The sequence below is a fragment of the Mya arenaria genome, chromosome 15, assembly GCF_026914265.1.
Source record: "Mya arenaria isolate MELC-2E11 chromosome 15, ASM2691426v1".
NCBI lineage: Eukaryota > Metazoa > Mollusca > Bivalvia > Myida > Myidae > Mya > Mya arenaria.
The window spans coordinates 22,197,740-22,213,933 of NC_069136.1; the positions used below are offsets into that span (position 1 = coordinate 22,197,740).

A 16,194-nucleotide genomic window follows, 5' to 3' on the forward strand; every position below is an offset into this window, starting at 1 on the left:
GCTAAAGTGTCAGTTACAACAGTATTGGCTATAATGTCAGCTGCAACGTTATAGCTTCAACGTAAGCTGAACAACATTGGTAATCCTGTTTGCTGCAATAGCAATGGCTTCGCTGTCAGCTGCAACAGCGATGACTACTGAGTCAGATGCAACAACCTTAGATACACTTTCGGATGTAATTTTGAGCAATGGTTACAATGTGAGCTTTAACAGCAATGGCTACACTGTCAGAACTGCATCAGCAACTGATACAGTGCACGCTGCCATAGCAGGACTTCATTGTCAGTTGCAACAGCAAAGGCTTGCTGTGTTAATTATACAGAGGGTTTGAGAGAGTTAACGTCATTGGCAACACTGTTATCTTACTGTGTTTAATAGCAAGCACTGGCCTACTATACAACGGAGCATCAACGAAACGTTTAAATTATCATAGAATAATTGTACCCCTGTCAAATGCAGCGATCCCATATCACGATGGTTCGTTATATTTTGCCATATTATGATCGACGGTGAACAGCTCCAATCAATTTTATGTAAGAAAACGCAAGGCATTGGCATTTTTGTATGAAACTAAGCGGCATACCACGTGCAAAACCACTAGAACAAGTTGACATTTCCGTGTTTGGTACATTATCAACTGATATCTTACCACTAAGCCTTTGTTCACAAAGCCTTGGTGAATGGCGTGATTCAATCTTGTACAGTTGATGCCATTTACTTCGCCTGCTTTTATATGACATAATAGTCATGTAGATTAATTATCGATCTAATTTTGTTCACAATTGATTTCTGATTATTAAAAAACCATGCTCAATGCGTTTAATATTTCCTTTCGGTCTTCAGTCCAATAATTTATTGACAGAAGCAGAAAATGTTACTGGCAGCCTGTACGCAAAGCTGATGAATAAGCAGTGTCTTTATTCGTCATTGTCACTCTCATGTTTTACCTAATTTTCCTTTCCCAATAAAAAAACCCTCACAAACAAAACGGTCCGTAAATAACGCATACAACAGTCTGAGCACGATGTAACACCAGGTCAGAGAAAAGAAATATTTTTATTCTGTTTCCTTCGGTTATCAAGGGAAACATTGATACAAACTATAGCTTACAAAGCCGTGATGAATACACACAAATTCACTGTGACATGAGGCCAGAGAAAAGTTTCTTTAAAAGTCAATCTGTTTCTCAGGTAGCCAATGAATCTTTTGAAACAAAGTGGAGGAGCCACAGGCAGTAAGGATGAATTCCTCAAGACATATAGCATGAAGACAGGGAACTGTAACTAAATAATTCCATTGATAAAAATGGACGAACAAGGATACCCTCCATGCATGGTTTGGTGATTTCAAACAAAATGATGAGGTGTTCAAAACTTTATTTTCATATTTAATTTCAAATTTTTAACAATAATTTGACATCATCTATTGCAAAAGAAAAGCTGTAATTATCGACACATTTAGCCAAATTGCCTATTATTTAGAAATGTGTCCGTTAGTTACATGAATATGGATAACTAAACATTAATGTGGACTACTCAGGTCATTTTGAAACACTGCTGTCCGGTGTCTTAGATTTTCTGACAGTATTGTGAGTCAGTAGTGATACTTCAGCCGGCATGTTAATAGTCAATTAACAATCCACTACAATACATTGGTCACTATTTAGAAACACCAACACAAATACAACACATATCAAAACGGATCATGTAGCTGTTGAAAAAAATTGAAAGTAGATTTTGCTTTGTTATAATTGGATATTTTGAATTTAAGACAAGTAATACGAAGCCCATTATAACACTCATTTTTTTATTTGGATAAATGTAGAAATAGTCATTATTTGTCACATTGTCTCAATATTAGAATATCCGTCAATCTAAATCAGTTCAGGACACGACATTTGTAGCAAGGGGACACCTGTGGAGCCCTTGCATGTTGCATGTTGATCGTCTAGTCCTCGGTCCACTCAAATGGCTCTGGGGGCTCTGGTTCGTCTTCATCCTCCTCCGGCTTAGGGCCTCCAGCTTTAAAAGGAACATAGGTGTTTGTTATTAGGGCTTTTTTCTTTACAGTTGGTCATTTTCCCTATTACCGTAGTCACATCCGTTTGTTTTGTATAAAAAAAATATTTTTAAAATTTTACTTGTTTAAATTCTGTGCATAACAGCTGAGGAACAAAGTTTTAATTTCACTACTGTAGTTAAAACTTGTATTTCTGAATAATTCAAACAAGAGACTGGTTTAGGTTCATCAAAACTTAATATATTTTCCTACCAACGACAGCCTCTACAATCTCCTCCTTTTCCCCTGGCTTGATGTTGCTCAGAAGGATAACTCCTCCATTACTGATGTCCTTTAGTGGGCAGTAGCGGCTGTCTTCTGGCATAGAGAGCACCTTCAACTGGAATTATAGATGTGGTGAATTATTAAGCAAACCAATGTACACCTACAATTTCTTTGGTTCATCACATCAATATCTACCTGCAAGTTATTTTCATTTTGCCTATACTGTTCAGCATCTTAGCGTTGGTTTCAAAATCTACAATAATTCATTTTGAAATAATCCAAATATAACTACTGCATAGACTCTAATGTATAAGTTTGTTTTTTAAATACAGCCCAAATTTTTAACTATACTCAAGCACACATCATTTAACTGATTTAGAATTTATGTTCCTAAAATTAAAGTTACTGTTAGATATAAGATTACTATAACTTCTAACACCATCATATAACTGTATTAACTCTATCTTGTCTGCTTATTAAGTCCCCATTTTCAACCAGAACCCTGATGATGATATTTGTTGTGTTGTTCAGAGCCCAGTTTCATTTAAGATCATAAAGCCTAACATCGTGGATTACCAGACGTATCTCCATTTCGGGCGTAAACTTTCAATAAAATAAACGTTTCAACAAAATAAACAATAGGCTATCTATTGCATAGATTCTGCCTATATCTCTACCGGCATACATAAGCACTCTTAAGCAGTGTTAGGTTATCATATTGAAATGGGGCCCAGGATCTAAAAGATGAACTAGAGTTATATAATAATTGGATCGATCCTACAAATGTAATATCTCTATTGCATATGCATTTTAATCACCCCAATATTCACATCCATACCTGAGCTCTCATTGTGCGAGCTGGATTGTTCAGCATCTCAAAGTTGGGTTCAGGTTCCTTCTTCTTCTCTTCTTCCTTCTTGGGTTCCTCCTCCGCTTCCTTCTCTGCTTTTCCTGTTTTGACCTTCTCTGCTTTGATTTTGTCAGCTTTCTTCTCTGTACTATCGTCAGCCTTCTCATCCTGGTAATGACATTAAGTTATTCTTGTAATTTGCAATCGACTGAATCAAGAACACATGTGTAAACATTTTTTTATTTTAAATTATTACATCAAATCAAAGTGTAAGTTTGGCTTCATTCTTGAACAATTTGAAAATATTTGAGCAGTTCCTTTGAAGAGTAGATGGTTATTGTAAAAGGCAAGATTCATTATCTGTCACAATGATGACTAGTGATATAACATTAACTTTTAGTGAGAAACACGAACAGTTATAAGCTTCATGGTCAGGGACATGCTTGTGATTTAGAACCAGCTATCCTTCCTGATTGGTAATCTATGGAAATCATCGATTGGTCAGGATTGAATCAAGGTCCATCTGATCATGAATCGGATGACCTTACCAAACAGACATGGTCAAAGAATGCTACAGCCACTTCCCCCGCTCATTTAACTCACCACGTCCATCTTTTCCTCCTCTTTCTTTTTCTCAGCTTCTTTTTTCTTCTGTTTTGCTGTGATGGACAAGATTGCAGTCTCAACTTTGTCTTTCTTGTCAACTTTCTTCTCCTCAAGATTCGGTGGATACGCATATGTAGATGGTTTTGCGTTTGATCTCAGCTCTAGTTTCGGCATCTGTAATTGCAAAGGATTGTAGCTGTCCATTTTGTACCTAAACCATTGGATTTCAGCTCAAGTTTGGCAATTTGCAAATCAAGAGATTAGCAGTAGTCTATTTTGGACTTAAGCCATAAAATTTAAGCTCAAAGATTTGCAATTTTCCATTTGAACTAAGCGGTGGCATCGCATTGAAACTGAAGTTTGATAACATGAAACTGAAAAGATTTGTAGTTGTCTTTTTCGGACAATTTGATTACAGCTTAAGTTTGGTAAACTGTTTCTGTAAATATGTATTGTCTATATTAGACTAAAACCGCTGGATTTCCCCTTAGTGTGGTAATCGGTTATGGTAAATATTTGTAAAGGTGTGTTTTCGACTTAATCTAAAACACTTTATACTGTCAAAACAACAGCAGAATAAATTGTCATAATTACAAGTATATAATGAATTGAAATAAACATATCTGAACATTGCATAATTCTGAACAATTTGATTACAGGCCCATTCAAATGTATAGAAAAGTTAATGATTTGACAAATATTTGGGTCTAGAATAAATGCTAAAAATGTACGAATTGAGTGTCTTACAAACTGTCCCTTAAACACTTTCTTAAATAATTCTCAGTTAACAGGCTGCCCAACAAATGGCCTGTAAAAGCATCTTGGTTTATTCCCACAGGCCTCATAGGACATTTGTCCGAAAAATCCTAAACAGAGGCAGATTATCTATTTATCAGTTATCTGTATTCCAAATAGAGCCAGTAATTGAAAGCATCATTAACCCTGTTCTTTAGGAATCCCATAGTAATACATATATCACTATCACCAATCTTTTAAGGTGTTGGAAAAATGACGTGATTATCTCACAAGGATAAAATAAGAGGAATTTGCATTTCAGTAAGCACTCATGGGTAATGCCTTTCCCAAATTATGTAAATGACTGTAAAGGTCAAGTTATATGGTCATTTGTATGTCATAATGTGTTATGGGTGAAAAAGGTGGCAATGATGGATTCGTTCTCATTACGATGTACTTGTATTTCATTTAGTGTCAATTGATTATACATCTAGATATGAAAAACTCCCACATTACAAAGACATTACAAAGCCAAGAGAATAATGGAGCTTTGCAAATGACTATTAAGGTGTCTTTATTGATATTGTTTTATTATTACAAAAATAACTTGATTTGGGTACTAATAATCGTACGCTCATTTTATGATTTATAATTATATCCTCTTGAAAAATCAAACCTTTATGATCAGTCAAATAAATGCCTCAGCTAATCAAATGGACATTTTTCACATAAATGAAGATGATATGCTTATACTACATACGGTTTGAAATGGTGTACTCAAATAGCTCAACTATCTAAGATTTTACAATTTATAATTGATGACAACTTCTTCCATAACAATTAAAGTAAGGTTTACAAACTTCTGTTTACAAGAAATACTGGCTGCAGAGCACTTAAGTCAAATTTTATTATTATTCCAAGTATCCCTTATTTTCAAATGCGGATAAAAAACCTTTTTTCTTGTAGTTGTAAATGTTATCCTATGTTTTAATATTCTTGTCATTTTTCACCTTCAGGTCGGAGTTGAGTCCGATGGTGGACGTTGGCGTGAACGAGAGAGACAGGAAGTGGGTCAGCGGATACCAGAACCAGAACTGGCAGAATACGAGCACTCCAACGATGGCCTGCATATTACTGTGTCCTGTCCTGGACTGCAGGGATATTGTCATGTTACGCCCTCCTGTAAACATACAAGAAATTGTTCATTATTAAATATGAGAAAACCAACGATGACCTACATGTTACTGTGGCCTGTCCTAGACAACAAGTATATGCCCATGTTTAGTATATTATGCCCATGTTACGACCTCCTGTAAAAATACAATATATGGTTCTGTATTCAACAAAAATACATCCACGTTGCAGTGGACTGTCCTTCAGACCACAGATATATCATGAGGTAATGGCTCCTACTAAAAAAAAAGATATTGTTTTTTTTTTTATTATAATTATGCTATTTTTTTATTCAAGTTAAAACAAATCGGATTTTTTTTTTTCGACAGACACACTTATTATATAATATATAACATTTTTGTACTGTACTCTATTTAACACACATACACCCTGTAAACAAGCAAGTATTTTTTGTGTTGTTTTTTTTGGTGTTTTTCACATAAATATTGATATGGCAATGTGTTTCAAAATATGTCCATTGATCGTTAGGCATTTTAAATATACATCTAGTATGTGTTTAAACGAAATTTATGGCCAGATTATTGATTGGCACAACAACAGACCAATCAGTCAAAAAATAGAGTAAACAACAGTCATGAACTTACAATTCCATTAATGTTTTATGGAAATCTGACAAGTTAAAAGGCATGAAAATGATCCAATATATCATAGTATGACTTGATGACCTCCTACGAGGAAGACTTGACATTAATGAAGATTTGTAAGGCATTAGTTTATCCAACAGTTTAACCGCATTATGTCGGAAATTTGAATCCATTGACATTAACATACTAGAAATGGATTCAATGAAAGGCATGACAGGGTGATGTAAACAAAGCATTATGCCCTGGATAAATCTTTACATTATTATGATACATTGTAAGTTGGTTAGAAGACATGAAATGACATATTCTGAGTACTTTTTTGCCAATGATTTCAGCACAAAATTGCTATGCATCCTTTCATGATGATGGAGTAACAAAAATAGCTTGACTTTTTTCAATTAATTGATCAGCAATAAATTACTAAGAACTACTTCTTATATTAACTGTCATCTAGATGAAAGCCAAGAACTAATGGGCCAAATTATGAACTGTTTGAACATACTGAATGTGTAATTGTACCTGAATTTAGAGGCAAGATTGTAATTGATATTTCTAAATTAAATAATTGTTAGATCAGTCTGTAAAATCCAGTTTTATTACGTCAGCGGTGCAACTGATTTTTTTTGCTGGTCCGGTCCAGACCTCCCCAAAAATATATTATAGACTAATATGGCTAATGCCTCGGCTCATATACCCTTTGGTGTCTGACTGGTCAGTCCTTGTTATGTCATATAGCCTTCAGTGGTGTATAATATTTCAGCAAATGACCATGATAAATGATTGAACCAAAAAAATTGTTAAAGAAGGAAATTTCAGCAATGATTTTGTCAGCGTACAATGGAGAAGGTCTTTCCCAAATCCTAATGTATTATGTCAATAATGTATTTCACTGATTCGAAAAGGCTTACATTTATAACTGCAAAACAATCATCCAAAATTTATCCACTTCAGTTTAATTATATTTTCATGGCATATCATATCTTTTCCACTTCTTAACTTGAATCATGTAAGCATTTTCACTGAGGCCACAATTTCCTTAGTAAAATGTATAATTTGATTTTCTTAAAAATTCAAGTGATATTTTTTATTTTGTAATTTTTCTTACAAATACACAGGTTCCAATCATGCCATCTGATATGAAAACCACAAGTATAAGAACCTATGCTCAACAATTTGAATGTGAAACAAAAAAATCTAAGTTGATTCTTCAAGGGATATAACTGTCAATATTTTATCCTGAGTTATAATGATTCAGACATTCAATTTGGCAATGTATCAATTGTAATGAAATTTTGCTACTTTTTTTGCTTTAAATGGTTATTTAGTGTTCTTAACTTTATCATCCCATATTGATGTTTTATGTTGGGATCATGCAAAATTATTTCCAAACCATACCCCTCAAGTTTACGTTTAATTTAAGTATGATGTCTTACCAATGGCCAATACTGAGATTCTTTACTAGACACTTATGCTGAAAATGGCCAGCAGAATATGAAAAATTCTTCTTAAAAAACATTCAAGGGTATTCTTCCATTATGCATGAATAAAACGTAGAAGTGAAATACAATAAGTGCATGTTCAAACCTGCGTCAAGGATCCCCTGTGCCAGAATTGCCCCAAACTTGGCGATGATGTCGTCATGCTTATCACTGATAATCTTGCTGTACATCTGCCTGAAATGGCTAACCTGAAAATAAGTTCCTTTGTTGAAATCAGTTTATACATTGTATTTTCTTTTCAAATATTTATAATGATTTATGTTTGTTTTATTGTAATGACAGTAATAAGTTCTTAAATGTATGAAACGCATTGACCTTGGAGTATATTTCATTGATGGAAACAAGTTCTAGGATTCACTATAAGAGCTGACGAAAGTTCTTGTCACTATTGACATAGGTTTTAGGTGCAGTTGAGCTTACTTGAGCTTGTTAGTGCTACATGTAGCTGCAGTAAAGTCCATACGTGTTAGCTGCAGTTGAACTCATACGTGTTAGTTGCATATTATGAGCTTATTAGTGCTAATTTCAGTTGAATGCATGAGTGCTAGCATTAATTAAACAAATAAGTTGAACCCATTTGTGCTAGCTACAGTTCAGCTCATTAGTGCTAGCAGAATTTGAGCTCATTAGTACTAATCGAAGTTGAGCTCATCTTTGCTTGACACAGTTAATTTGTTCTAGTTGCAGTAATGTTGAGCTCACTTATTCTAGTCGCAGTTGAGCTTATTAATGATTGCTCCAGTTGAGATCTCATTTTGACTGTAGTTTAACTGAAAGATGGTTCTAGCTGCATATGCGCTACTTGCTAGTTGCAGTTAATATCAATTGTGCTGGTTTAAGTTTAGATCAAGTGCTAGCTGTACTTGAGCTATATGTTTATAGCTGCATTTGAGCCCATAAGTGATAGCTGGTAATATACTCAAAGGTTTTGGCTGCATTGAAACTAACAAGTCCTTGCCAAAACACAAGCGTAAAAAAGCATTTCCCACCTTTGGACATGTGACTTCGTTCTGTTGTATCAGGATCATAGCAGAAGCAATGAGTGCTCCCTGCCTCACATAGTTGACGGGATCGTTTGTCATGGGCTCAATGAGGCTGATGGCTTCCTGCAAATAGTTAAAACATATACATATACAACAATCTTGAAAAGTAAATCAAAATCAGTAAGCAATCTCATAAGCATGATTGAAAGGGAGTGTGGTAGGGAGGATGGCAGACATAACTACATGCAGCCCACAACACAGTTATCACGAACAGAACTCAAGGACTCCAAGACAAACCCTGGATGCCTTGATGAGCCGGATTTTTGGTGTATCTTGATTAGCAACCCCTGCTTTTTATTTATGCTTTGTTCATATTTTGGTAAAGATGAGTGAATAAAATAAATTCATGAACACAGGTTTTTCTTCACAGATCTGATAAATCTACCTCGGGAGAGTTTTGCAAAAAATTTCCAAATAAATGTATTTTGCATGACTGTTGCAATATCACACACATCGCATTGTTTGATGGTTAAGACATCAATCTCACAACAATTAGTATAATTATGCCAAAGGAATGCAACATTAGTCTCTTGTTTATCCTTCCTACACAAAACTGATACCACCCTTTATTCTGCAGGCGGCACAGGCAGTTTAAAAGGACTGCTGTATCGAAAACATCAAATACCTTACAAGAAAGTTGCCATGTTTGTCAAAAATTCCGCTTACTACAAACACCATTGCTATATATAGTACATTTCTCCCCTACTCCTAAATTCGGGGAAAGCACAGGCAATTATGGATTCATACCTCATATGGGGACTATAATGGTAAGATAGACTAAGATAACTATTTACTTGTCCCACTGCTGTAACTATTACATACCTTTAGTCCGGTGCCAGCACAGGCAATTCCAAGGGCCATTGCAGCTCCAAACCTCACATGAGGGTTGTAACTCTCTGACAGGAGGGAAACAACACTTGGGCATTGCTCTGGGGTTCTGAAACATGATAACAGTGAACCCTTGCCAAAATGGGTTGATTATGTTATACACTTATTCATTTTAGCTCAATAGTGAAGACAGCGGAGAGCTGATATGAATCACTCTCAAGTCTGTCAGGGCTTGGTCTAGCATTAACATCATGCAACAACTTTGCTATCTACTCGCTATCTACTCGATAGACAGTCCCTTGAGGTCATATATTGCTCATTACACCATTCTTGGAGCATGTTCATGTTATCTAAAATAATTGTACACAATATAAAAAGATAAACTGGATAAAATCCAAAATGAAGCTGCATGAAACGTATTTGGTTGTTCTAGTATGGTCTGACCGTCTCTCTGCGTTTTTATCTTAAAATTGAATCTGGATGGGAAAGTTTAAATATTAAACGAGACAAACACAAACTTCATCTTTTCTACGAGATGAAAAATTGTAGCTCTCATGACTATTTAATTACATGGTAATGTATCAAACCCATGACCATTTGAATGAGAGTCTTACCATTCATTAGATTAATACATCCTACTAAGAAGACAAACACAACAAAATTAAGAAATCCTGTGGGATCATAATAATATACAGACAGTTTGTCCAAATGTTTTAATCACTCAGTAAGCAGATTGTACAATAAATGGGGCAATGGTGGAAAATATGTCATTTCCTGTCAAGCAGGTTAATTAAGGGATAGCAGACACTCTATTCCATCAAAAGATTTTATATCAGCCGCCTCATTCATGGGACAAACAGAATCAACCTTCGTTGGTTACCTTCAATACTTTTTATACCTAAAAATACACATTGGCATACATACACTGCTTTTTATGAATTATGGAAGAGCATTTAATGAAAGATTTTTTATTAGGAAAGTGCTTCTTTAAGCTGATATTGTAACCATTGTTGTAACAGCTGATATTGAAGTAATTGTTGTTGTAGCTGAAAGTGTAGCCAGTGCTTGTGAAGCTGACACTGCAGCCATAGTTGTAGCAGCTGGAATTGTAGACATTGCTGTTGGAACTGAGAGTGAAACCAGTGATTTTGAAGGTGACACTGCAGCCATATTTGTAGCAGCTGGCATTGTAGACATTGTTGATGCAGCTGACAGTGAAGCCAGTGATTTTGAAGGTGACACTGAAGCCATAGCTTTTGTAAATGACAGAGTAGCCACTGCTGTTGTAGCTGACAGAGAAGCCAGTGATTTCGAAGATGACATTAAAGCCATAGCTTTTGTAACTGGCAGAGTATCCATTGCTGTTGCAGCTGACACTGAAGCCAATGCTTTTGAAGGTGATACTGAAGCTATAGCTTTTGTAACTGACAGAGTAGCCATTGCTGTTGCAGCCCACAGTGAACAAATGACTGACAGAGTAAACATTGTTGTTGCAGCTGATAGTGAAGACACTGCTTTTGAAGGTGACACTGTAGCCAATGCTGTTTAAAATCAAATTGTAGCCAGTGCTTTTGGAGCTAACACATGGACAATACTGCTTCAGCTGACAGTGTAGTCATTGTTGTTGTAGCTTATATCATACTGATTGTTGATGCATATATCATTTTAGCTATTAAAGCTGTAACTGAAAATTCACGATGCTGATTTATTTGACAATAGTGCATTTAATTTGCTGATGCGCCTGACATTGTAAACATAGCTTTTGCAGCTGACATTGGGGCCATTGCTATTTCAGCCAACATATTAGCTTTGCTGTTGCAACTGACACTGTAGCCATTGATGATGCAGCTTACATTGTTGTCATTGTTTATATAGCTGACATTGAAGCCATTTATGGTGAAAGTTAAGGCATGTTATTGCAGATGACACAGTTTATATTTTTGTTGATGTTGGAATGGTAGCTATTGCTTCTGCAGCTGGCATAATAGCCATTGATGTTACAACTGTTTTTTTTTCAGCAAACATTTATACAAATGCTGTTGAAAAAGTTGCAGGAATGGTTTTATCCAACAATTTAGTTAAACAACTAACACAGCTAGGTATGATCAGTAGCATTGACATTTAGATTAAGGAAACCAGAAAAAAAAGAGTGAACCTACAACTGGTAATTGTAAGTGCTAATCTGGATACATTTATAAACACAATAACTGTCTCTTCCTGCAGCTGTGTTTGTAGAACTTTAACAAGCAAATCAGGAATTATGTCATTATTACGTATGTATACATGGCAATAAATACTGAACTGGTACTATTGTTTTAAGTGGGGTTAAAACGTTTTGCTCTCTAGGGACAGATAATTATACTCATAATGCGCAATAACTAAAGTAGGCTATTATCTGCTCTTACATTTAGGTGGAAACTGCCACATCAAGCAATTTTCTTCGAAATAAATAAGAAGAACTGAACTTGAGCCAATTAGACACAATCGAAATTAAGGTGTTGGGGGTGATTGACTGATTGTTTTGAGCCCAGATTAAGATATGAGTGTGTAACAGATGCATTTAGAATTGAACAAAACTGTTGCTGATTGTTAAAAGAATGTTTTTATTTTTTGCAGCCCAAGTTATTTTTGAAATTATATTATAGTGGGACTTTGAAAATATCAGTGGCAGATATCTAACTCTTAATTGGGTAGGCCTTACTGTAGGTCTAATCATTAATAGAATATTGAGTTCATAACATAATGTTCAAGGTTTTCTTCCTCTTAATCAAGGTTTGCAGTAGTTTAAATCACATGTAATTCAATTAAATATTTGACTGGACATACGCCTGCCAGAACTCCTGGAATTCAAATTTTAGAGAAACATAATTTTTACGCTTCATGCTTGAAAGTTAATAAAAAGCTTACAAAAATAATGAATTCATGCAACCCAATCTTGAGTATTTATCATGGCTTCTACTCATTATACTGTGTATCAGTGTTGACTAACCTTGTAAGTAGAACAAATGCAGGATCAGTTACCAGTCACATCAAATGTGAATATCCTATAGCAAACTGTCAGTCTGTGACAGCTTTCATAGGTAGCATTCTTAGCAGTATTATACTGCAGAAAAAAGGCACTCACAGGTGTATTGGTTATAAAATTGTTAAAACAAATATCAAACTGTTTTATTCCCAAGTAAACTTTACATAATGTGACTCGTTCTAACCCTCTCAACATTTCGTGATTTTGGAACCATATCTTTTATATCACACATGAAATACCAAATATGATTTTATAATGCTCCAATGAAGCAAAGTGTGTTAAAATATTCAGTGCTTTTTTTCTTTAATTTTAATATTATTTAAGTTAGGGCTGGGGAGGAAGGGGCATAGGATAAGCTAGAAGAAATCACCTGTTTATTTAACTTCTAAATCAAGAAATATTAGAACAGTTGTGCAAGCCATCTGCCAAATGCGTCAACGCTCTTTGCCAAGCTTGCTACATCAAATGACAAAAACAATCACAGTTGTCTTTCTAAGCAGTGTCAGCTAGCAAGGTCGGGACTGTCAGAATTAGGAACTAGTACATCATTTTGGCACCAAGTTACTCACAGTAAGGAATGAGGCATAACAAATGACAATGATGTACTCATTAGCACCATTTCAACACCTTCCCACATTTTACAATTGGTAGCTGTCAAGCTTGCATTGTCTTTTCATCATGAAGACTCATTATAGGGAACGTTTCGACATACTAAGGTACTTATTATTTGTGACCCTATCTTAAAAGGGAAAAGGCACTTATTGGGTTGGTTTCATAAGCAATAATTGACTAGGATTGTAAGAATCAATACTTTTGTAAAAGTATGATATGACCGGATGGTTTGACTTCTAAGCCTTCATTGTTGATGTCTTCATATATATATATATATTTCTGTTGCAAAGGGTTTGTGACACAATTATTGTACATAGGTTAGTGAAACTTATATCTGATGCTCATAGGTCTGAATATTTTAATCCAGCGTACCTTTACAGTAACAAGTTAGCTCCTTTCCCAACATGGCATACTAAAATATGACTTTAGAGATTTAGTTCTATCAGTAATTAGGCTAATGTTATCATTCACTCAAGTGACCATTGGAAGATCTGTTTCATGCCTAATTCGTTCTTGAAGAAAACTACTGAGGTGCTTTATACAAATTACAAGATCAGACAGACTGCCCACGGCCTTCAATATGGATAGTTCTCAATCCATATCGAATTCATCGGTATAGAACTGTCCTTATCTTATCTCAGTAAGATCTTGTATGTGAAATAGTGGTTTCAGTTGCTGGTTCACAGGTAGCCCAGGAAGGTTTTTGAAAGGTCATTTTGGAGGCACTGGGGTAATAAAAGTCATCAATCAAGATAAGCATGCATTTCTGGTAATTTGATGGACAACAGTATGTGAATTCATACATGGAAATTTGGAATGTGGTTATCTTTAAGCTATTTTGCTATCAATTTCCAGCGAAAATGAAGTATCTATATCTTTTCGGCAATCAATAAAGAAATGTGTTTTGTTATCAGCCTTGCTATTTATTTAAAATACTGCTTTGTCTACGACTGTTACTAATTTATTGTACACAATGTATGCCTAGCAGGACATAAAGCCTCCCGGTTATTGTCAGTTGCTCAATATCACTCCAAGTGCATAAAGGTGTAAAGTCTGGTCTTAACAGTAATGCACATCTTTTGAACAAATTTCAAAAAGGTAGGGCATTATGTTTTGGTAATTGTATGGCTGTTACAATTCTCTTTTTTTTTCAAAGGCTTTCTAACATATGGTGCATATAATGTTGTTGTTTTTTGGTGGGGCTAGAGTCCACAAACATGCTGGAGTCCACAAACATGCTGGAGTCCATAAACATGCTGGAGTCCACAAACATGCTGGAGTCCATAAACATGCTGGAGTCCACAAACATGCTGGAGTCCATAAACATGCTGGAGTCCATAAACATGCTGGAGTCCACAAACATGCTGGAGTCCACAAACATGCTGGAGTCTATAAACATGCTGGAGTCCATAAACATGCTGGAGTCCATAAACATGCTGGAGTCCACAAACATGTTATAGACAACTGTTCCTTAAAGCTTTGGCTTCCATTCAGGTAAGACTGTTTGGACACCAAGCAGATTTGTTTTATCTATGCTGTTATGTACAGTATCAAGGCTTGGTATGATAATGCAGATATGTAATATAGATATCAAGAGGTTTGTTAATCAATTGACAAGCAGCTGCTCTAGAAGTATACATGTATTTCACCTGCTATAGTAGTTTGTTTGTATGCATGGATTATCATTTGCTCAGAATAGGCTGTGAAGCACGAAGACCAACATACCTCTTTCACTTATTTATTATTAATACCCATTGATGTTAATTAAATTGAAGACACACACGTTTGCTTTTATTGGTCATTCTAGCTGGAAATGATTCCTCTGTGCTTGCTGCTCCAAGTAATTTTACCTTTAAACACCTTTACCCCTTGTACATCAAGTAACGTTTATCTGTAGCAGTGAATATGAAAGCCCAACAACAGCTCCGCCCCCTTGCTACCATTGTTGGCACATATAAAATGTACAAAGGTGTATTGAAAGGTGCATTTCTAAGTGAATGTCTTCCCTGATCACTGCCATTTGTTACGCCTAATTACATTTTGTGGGAAAGTGTGGGTGGAGAAATGATGCACTTGTATCTGGTTTTTGTAGATTACTCCTAACCTTGATTTAACCAGTATTCATATCAAATGATAAAAATCAAGAGAATTGAATCAGATAGAAAATGAACAATATATAGTGAACTCAAGTATGATAAGGAGCAATGCTTGAAACAATACAAGTTTTATAGCATTGAAAACTAGCAACACTCTCTGAGTAACTCTCCAAACATTGCTAGGTGAAGCTGCTCTAGGCATACATGCCATATCCCCCGGCCGGGGAAAAAATCCCCCGGAATTCCGACCCATCCCCTGGTCCCTTGCCGGGGATCCATATCCCCTGGAATTTAAAAAAAAAAAAAAAAAAAAAAAATTAAACTTGCTTTAGGTTGACAGTGGAAAGCATCCATAGTAGTATGAGTGTGAAATTCCATGAAGGACCATGATGACTAAGTCCAAAAATCATTGTAATTTCATTAGAGTGTATTTCTGTATTTATTCTTATATTATAAATGTTGATGTTGCGCAAAAATTTGCCGCCTCAAAATCACCTGGTGTAATATCAAAATCCCCTGGAATTCAGACCAAAATCCCCTGTAAGCCTCTCAGAAATATGGCATCTATGTCTAGGGCAGTGAGTGGTTTTGTCATTTGATGCATAATGTTTGGTAGAAAGCTTACAATCTTAAGAGTCAGTTGCCCAATGTATTCCCTTGGGTGCATAACCAACTCAGTAAGGGCTGCTCCTTTTTAAAGCCATTGGCAAACACACATGTATTTCAACACGTGCCCTTATGAGTTTTGAAAGTCAACCTTGACCCTGACAGCTGTAATAGTAAAAACAAACTGTGAAATGTACCCAGGTGTGATAAAACAGTGTTACTGAGTACATGCC

General features: G+C 35.5%; 1 protein-coding gene across 2 annotated transcripts in view; it reads right to left on the bottom strand.

The window, feature by feature from the left end:
• Nucleotides 1–1,359: 1,359 nt before the first annotated feature.
• Nucleotides 1,360–16,194, bottom strand: part of LOC128220482 (26S proteasome non-ATPase regulatory subunit 1-like) — a 213,745-nt gene continuing 198,910 nt past the window's right edge. For both annotated transcript variants that reach the window (XM_052928892.1, XM_052928894.1), the window contains 8 exons: nucleotides 9,617–9,731; nucleotides 8,741–8,857; nucleotides 7,837–7,939; nucleotides 5,485–5,654; nucleotides 3,737–3,913; nucleotides 3,122–3,301; nucleotides 2,272–2,398; nucleotides 1,360–2,021 (listed from right to left, as the gene is read on the bottom strand). In XM_052928892.1, coding sequence (XP_052784852.1) covers nucleotides 1,948–2,021; nucleotides 2,272–2,398; nucleotides 3,122–3,301; nucleotides 3,737–3,913; nucleotides 5,485–5,654; nucleotides 7,837–7,939; nucleotides 8,741–8,857; nucleotides 9,617–9,731 — 1,063 coding nt within the window. In that variant the 3' untranslated portion in view covers nucleotides 1,360–1,947. The remainder of the gene's footprint in view (nucleotides 2,022–2,271; nucleotides 2,399–3,121; nucleotides 3,302–3,736; nucleotides 3,914–5,484; nucleotides 5,655–7,836; nucleotides 7,940–8,740; nucleotides 8,858–9,616; nucleotides 9,732–16,194) is intronic.